At 30.6% G+C, this 7,224-nt stretch overlaps 1 protein-coding gene across 1 annotated transcript in view; it reads left to right on the forward strand.

Annotated features, from left to right (window-relative positions):
- The window catches only part of LOC145293263 (uncharacterized), a 270,144-nt gene extending 263,957 nt beyond the window's left edge, over positions 1–6,187 (forward strand). The window contains exon 3 of the mRNA XM_080139858.1: positions 4,849–6,187. Coding sequence (XP_079995984.1) covers positions 4,849–5,093 — 245 coding nt within the window. The 3' untranslated portion in view covers positions 5,094–6,187. The remainder of the gene's footprint in view (positions 1–4,848) is intronic.
- The last annotated feature ends 1,037 nt before the right edge of the window (positions 6,188–7,224 follow it).

The raw sequence follows: 7,224 nt of genomic DNA on the forward strand, positions 1-7,224 counted from the left end.
ATTCATTTTGAACTGGGCAAAGTGTGCGGTGTCTACAGTTGCATTTATCTTGTTCGTTATAAGTATTTATATTCATGTTATGGTTGTTCTTGTCCGGGGTTGGTTTGTTATTATTATTATTGTTATTGTTATTATTATTATTATTATTATTATTATTTTTATTATTATTGTTATTATTATTATTATTATTATTATTATTATTATTATTATTTCTGCTAGTGTTGGTTTTATTTTTGTCATGGTGTCTACTTTTTTATTGTTTATTTTCTTGTTGTTTACGCTGTTTTTATGCACTATTTTGTAATTATGTGCTATTATTATCATCTCTAAATTTTCACAACAACTGTAAGATAACTTTAAGTATTTTTATTGAAGTTTTTGTGTAAGGGCTTGGTTTCGGGAAAGTGTTTTTCGATAAGATCTAGAAATTTCTTGCCAAGTTTTGTTGTTAACATTTGATTGTATGGGTCCGTATAGCAAATTATAGTTATTTTTCTTCTATTTTGAATTTTATTATAGTTGTTGGTGTTTAGTTGCTTATATTTGATATCGATATTTTTGTATCCACTATTTCTTCGGGCTTTTTCGTAGGTATTGGTTGACATTTTAAATGCATTTTCATCGCTTGAGTTATTACTGAGTCTACTTACGATCGAGTTAGGAATGTGTTTTATAATTGACGGTGGGTGATTGGACTTAGGTTTTACGTAAATTGGAGTAGGGTTATCTTTTAAGTATGGTTCATGTGTGTTTTTATCTAAGTTTAACGTGACGTCCAGGAAGTTTTTTTCATGTTAGCTGATATGTCCGCTTTTAGGCCTAATTTTTTCATTTCCTTGTGTATGATTTTTTAAAGTTGGTTTAAAAATATAGAAAACAAAGATAAATGTACGCTAATACATTTTGACATAATAGACTTTTATCCCTGTATATCCGAAGAACTTTTTAACATTGCCCTAGAATTGGCCGAGGCATACACTGATATATCCTCTGAAGAAATCAACATCATTAAAAAATGTAGAACATCTGTTCTAATAAATAACAATAGCCAATGGATGAAAACTAAAATGAAAAATTCGTTTGATTTGGCGCTGGTTGCCAGAGATTCTGCAGAGGCATCAGATCTTGTGGGATTATTAATTCTATATACCCTCACAAGCATATTCGATACTACGGATATCGGCCTATATAGAGATGACGGACTAGCTATAATAAAAAGCTCCAACAAAGTCAAGGGATAAAACTTTAAGAAAATCATACACAGAAAATTCCGTAAACCTTCGTTAGTTAATGAATTCACACTACTACTTTATTGGTCGGATCGATTATGCAATATGTATCTAATAGTTTACACTGCCACCAACCTTATGTAACAGTTAGAAAATTACCATCTGTAAATTCTATATATTAGAAATGCACAACTATTCATAAACCTATTGTACGTGTTCATCTTTTAGCAATAAGACCTCAGACAAGGTCAAACGAGTGTAACCAACGTGATACGTCCTGAACTGTCATGTAATCTTCAAACTCTGTCCCATCGACGAAATGTAGTATCCCGCTGCATGTTCTACAAGTATTGCGAATGCTCAGAGGAAATGCAACCACTTATACCCCCTCGACGTAAACACCCCTGACAACCCCGTCACGCAGAAAAATCCCGCCTCTTCACAATAGAGATCTCTAGATAAAAGAAGCCTTCTACTCCAGTAGTTTCTTCCCCAGAACCGCTAGACTTTGGAATTCCCTTCCGGGTTCCTGCTTCCCCAACTTTACTGACATAGAGAAGTTCAAGTGTAACGTGAACCGATATCTTGCTTCCTAACTCGCCACCTCCCCACCTAGTATACCTGTAGTGCATACCCCTGATAGTAGTCCTCTACATCAAAGTGACAATTTGCCTTGTTTGGGGTGAAAATGTAATTTAAAAAAAGCTGCCTTAAAACATACTGCCCATTTATGAATAAGATAGGTTTTAGCAATGTTTAATGCGTAAATATTGGACATGAATGAGATAAACAAAAGCGAAGTATGTCGTCATTTTATTAATACGAAAATACTATATTCGTACTGATATAACGCACTTTTTTGTGTTCATGTAAATAAGAAAAATAAAATGAACGAATTGTAGTAGAAAAAATTAAATCTAATGTTCAAGAGTTGTGTGGTGTGTTTTGTTCACCATTTCTTAGTGTCACAGTTGGTCGCATTCTTGACAGGTCGGCAGCTCATAAAAAGTCGGATCAGTAGCGTCAGTGATAAAATCGATTGAAAGGTGAATGAAAACAAAAAAGGACAGATAATAAATTCCAAGAGCCATTAAATCAGCCTTGAACAAACAATTCGATAAAATAATAGAAGGTAAAAAAAAGTAAACATCAATAAACATGACAAATAGGCAATGTAGTTCGTTAGAAAAGTATAATTAAATGGCTGTTTCACGAATTGTTGATCTTTTTACTTAGGGTTTATAAATGAGAAATGTATCTACACAGCACAGACATTAATCAGTGAGGGCAGGATACGAGGCAAACGCTTTTTTCTATACTAATCAGATTATTGATAACATTTTTACTAAGTTTTTGGTCATAAAACGGGTATATTTTAGTTTTTTGGCTTGAGAGAAGATAAGGACAGTTGAAACAATATATCCGTATAAGGAGTTACGAGTATACTCCTGGATTAGTTGTAGAGCCAATACTTATGCGTGTAATCTAATGTTAATTTTGAGTTCTTGCTAGACCTACTAGATGTCAATAACCCATACACACGCACACTATATATATATATATATATATATATATATATATATATATATATATATATATATATATATATAATTCATATATATATATATATATATATATATATAACTACTTAATTTCTCACATAAAATTAATATACGAAAGTATAGATTTATGCGTAAACTGTAAGTATTTATTTCCAAAGTTCTCAATACGTAGGTAGAGCTTGTTAGTAAGGTATAAAATGTATATGGCGATTAAGCTACACTGAATATTCCGCGTTTAATCCACTCTAGGATTCTTCAGGCTGAAGAATACTAGAGTGGATGAAACACGGAATATTCAGTGTAGCTTAATCGCCATATACATTTTATAACTTACTATATATATATATATATATATATTATATATATATATATATATATATATATATATATATATATATATATATATGCACATCCTGTACCTACCTTTAGCCAATAAAAAAACAACTATAAATACAATAAGTTCAAAGGTAAAAAAAAACATACAACAACAACAAAAGCCGCTCCTGATCATAATTGGACGCACCGATACAAAACGCTTGAGTGGAATATGGCTGAACAACAACTTTGGGGCGCGATTCTGTACAATATGCCGATGTAAACAAAAAAGACCTCTCGGCGAATCGAAAAGATATCCAGAAAAATCGTGAAAAAGAATAACTCCGTCGTTTTCAATCAGATATGCTTGAATAGTGACTTGCTGCCAATATAGAAACTTACACACACACACACGTATATATATATATATATATATATATATATATATATATATATATATATATATATATAAGCATGACGAATTCTCACGAGGATGAAACGCGGAGGAATATTCTACTATATATATTTTCAAAACTTCTTATATACATTGCTAATAAAAAAATTACAATCAAATTATTTTTAAGGATAGATTTAATACATAAATCTTGGGAAATTAGCTTTTTTGTTTCATAACTTTTAGATTGTTTTATTAGTAACCTATATTCGGAAGAGTTAAACATCTATCCTTAAAAAAGGTTTCTTTTTAAAGATTTTAAAGTGGTCTTTAATTTTTTACCAGCTGTGTATGTAAATATATATATATATATATATATATATATATATATATATATATATATATATATGTATATATATATATATATATATATATATATATATGGAATTCAGGTTTCATTGCCCGTGGGTGCTTTCCAAAAATAATATTCCCTTGTTTTAAATTCCGTCCGACTGGATCAGTTGATTATTATGACTGTGCGTTGGACCTCATGCCCTGAAACTTACATCTCTCTGAATATATTGACACGTTGACACAAAGGAAGCGACACTTATGGGTCTGCGTCAGACGCAGATATGCGTCAGTTAATATCGTATTAAAAATAATAACAGATCAACACTCATTGGAGTCTGTGGAACGTTAATGAAACCAATTAAGATATGAAGTTAAATCTCAGAGTAGAGAAAGTGACGTGACTTACAAATAGCGGACCAGACACTGACCATCTTGACAGCAAAGAAGCTATGAAAATGTCATAAAGAATAACGGTTACAATATAGAAAAATAAATTTTGGAGGCCAAAACGTCACTCTTTTTTTTAAAGTAATACACCCGTTTCGGACATTTTAGTTCTTGATTTAAAAACGGGACGTTGAACTTTTGGGATCGACCCTCGTATATTCATCGACTACAGGATTAATTAAAATGAGAAATGAACCATTTCTTGAATTGTGAATCCAAGTAACTCTCTTGGTATTTAAAAAAAAAAACATGTACATTTTCCCTTCTCAGATTTGGAATAAAATAAATGCTATTTTGTCAATTTTACAAGTATCCTTTCACAATATACGTTGTGTCATTCGCTAGTAACTTTTCAGTGTCTATCTCTATCAAATATTAGACACCGTTTGAATCAATCCAAAATATAGATGAAGCTTGTCGGTCTTCTAATCTGTCTATTATTGCTAATATTAAATAAAAATATTTTACATTGTTTAATGTCAAACACATATATGTTTATAATTAATCGTACGAATTTAATGTTGGTTTAACTTTTTTATACTTTCAGGTCTTCAGTTACTGTTCTCACGAGATTGTGTAAGGTCTCACCTGGAGGAAAAGTGCATTGTCAGGAATCATACGGACCATCGGTTAAAAACTGTTTGCTTTCGAACCTGCGACACAAACGGATGTAACAGTGAAAAACTGAAAGCGAGAGGCAATGCGAATTTCATCAAAGCTTCATCTTTTCTCATATCTATTATGACTTTTTTCAGTATCTTCTTAAAATTTGATCCGTATATCAACGCTTGAAATAGTGACAGCAGCGCTGGCCGTATGGTGTGCAGAACAATCTACGGATACCAATAAGTACATATATTGCTGTTAAGGCATTAATACAAGCAAATCACATCTACAAGAATGTTAGTTTATAAATATTTTTTTTTGTATCAATGTTCGGATTATTTAACAATATACACGATCAGACCAGTAAACGAAATATTTATTTTAAAGTTCAACCATATATGTAAGGCCATTTAATTGAAAATATTCGGATGTTGTAAAACAATTATTTTTTTTATAAAACACGAAAATTTGAATTTCGTTCAATATTGAAAATAATATAACCTTACTTCATGCAAATAAAACGCTTGTGAAAACGCTGCGAAACCAAATGTATAAAAAATGTTAAATTAAAGACAGTAAATACTTGATATATTTCGAATTTATATATATATGCATATATCAGCAAACAGACGATAAGGGAAAAATTAGTTAAAACATGAGTAAAATATTAATAAATAAGGACGCAGAACCGGTGAAACAATAAGAAGCAGTACAGCCAGAAAAGTGGCACCTTAAGAATGGCACCAGTAAAAATGGTTAAAATGAATCAATTAGTAAAAATGTTATTTGACAATGGAAATTGCAACCGATCGAAAAGCGTAGGTTCTCTCTCATTCCTCTAGTGTAAAATAAGGCTACACACCCTCGGCGAAAAAAATATATCAATAGGCAGTACTCTGAGAGAAGTAGGGGCTAGTTTTTTTTATATTGGCTAATCACTGTCAAGAATGCGTTTGAGAGATTGTTTAAGCGAACACGTGTGAACAGTTTTCTAAAAGATAGAAATAAGAATATAACACCGAACTGCTTGTATACCCCCTCTCTTTCATTCATAATAATTTAAACCTAGCTAAGCAAGGAGTCATCAACGCGCGGATTTGACATTTTATGCTTGTTTGTCCTTTCTTTAAATTCGTTGTTTCTGCCTAAAATTGTAATTTTCACCAGTTGCTAAGAAGCCCATCACTAGGTGTATCAGAATTTTTGTTTGTAGGAATTTTGACACCCCTAACACGAAACTGCGAATAAAATATTAAAAAACTCGTAATTTCTCTTTAAAAGGTGGGTTGTTTATTTTCTTTATGGATTATACTTCCAAAATAAACTAATAAAGTTGTTTTAAAAGTAACAGAACTATTTTTTTTTTAAAAACAGTAATGAAATTAATTTTACGAGATCAGTATTTTTCAATTATTAAACTTTAAAAATCTATCAAAATCTTTCTATTGATTCAATGCTTACGATATTTTCAGGGTCAATGTGAAATGTTATGGTTTTTTCGATAAACCTCATATAATATTTTAGACGAACGTTTTTTTTAATTCACGCCCCCCATATCAAGTGTCTATTAAAATGTAAATAATTAATTTACTCACCAAAGTTTTATATATCACAAATTGAAGATAAAAGATCAATAAGTAATATATTCAAATTTAAAAAAAAATTGTGTTTTTTAGAAATTTGCCTGTAAAGTCCGAAGTTTAAACCTTTTTTTTTTTTTAAATACGTTGATTATTTTATTATTTTTTTTAATGAAACATTGGTCCTTGCTTCTTTGATTAAAAATAATTAGGGCTTGAATTACATTTTTCGAGGAGTTATAAGCTTGGAACGACGGGGTGAATTATTCAATATTTTTCACGAAATTTCTGACACACCTAACCCATCAGTATTATTGAATCCAAAAGTATACAGGGCAATTGGGTTTTTACTCATTAAGAAACGATTTTTATAAATAATAACTTCCTTTTTTTAGCATGTTCCGTACTATCCTCCTAAGTACTGAGAGCTCAAATAATAACTAATTTTCTTTCACAACGAAAAGTTTTAATTATAACTTGGGACAGAACATTAAAAAAAATTAAAAAAAGTAATGATAATGTCATAAATAGTGGAACATCAGAAGAGTACCCTAGTTAAAGTTATCAGCAAACGGTGTTTGATAAGATTCTGTCCCTGATACAATCATTCCTTAGTAATATAACTTCTAGCGGAAATTTAAATTCCTTAAGTTGATTCATTTATAAAACCGTTCTATGAATATTCATAATTGATAAGAAAGGGCACTTATCCTTTAGTTCAGCAGATTATTTAGAGA

This window comes from Euprymna scolopes, chromosome 14 (genome assembly GCF_053919585.1).
Source record: "Euprymna scolopes isolate OS-2025 chromosome 14, ASM5391958v1, whole genome shotgun sequence".
NCBI lineage: Eukaryota > Metazoa > Mollusca > Cephalopoda > Sepiida > Sepiolidae > Euprymna > Euprymna scolopes.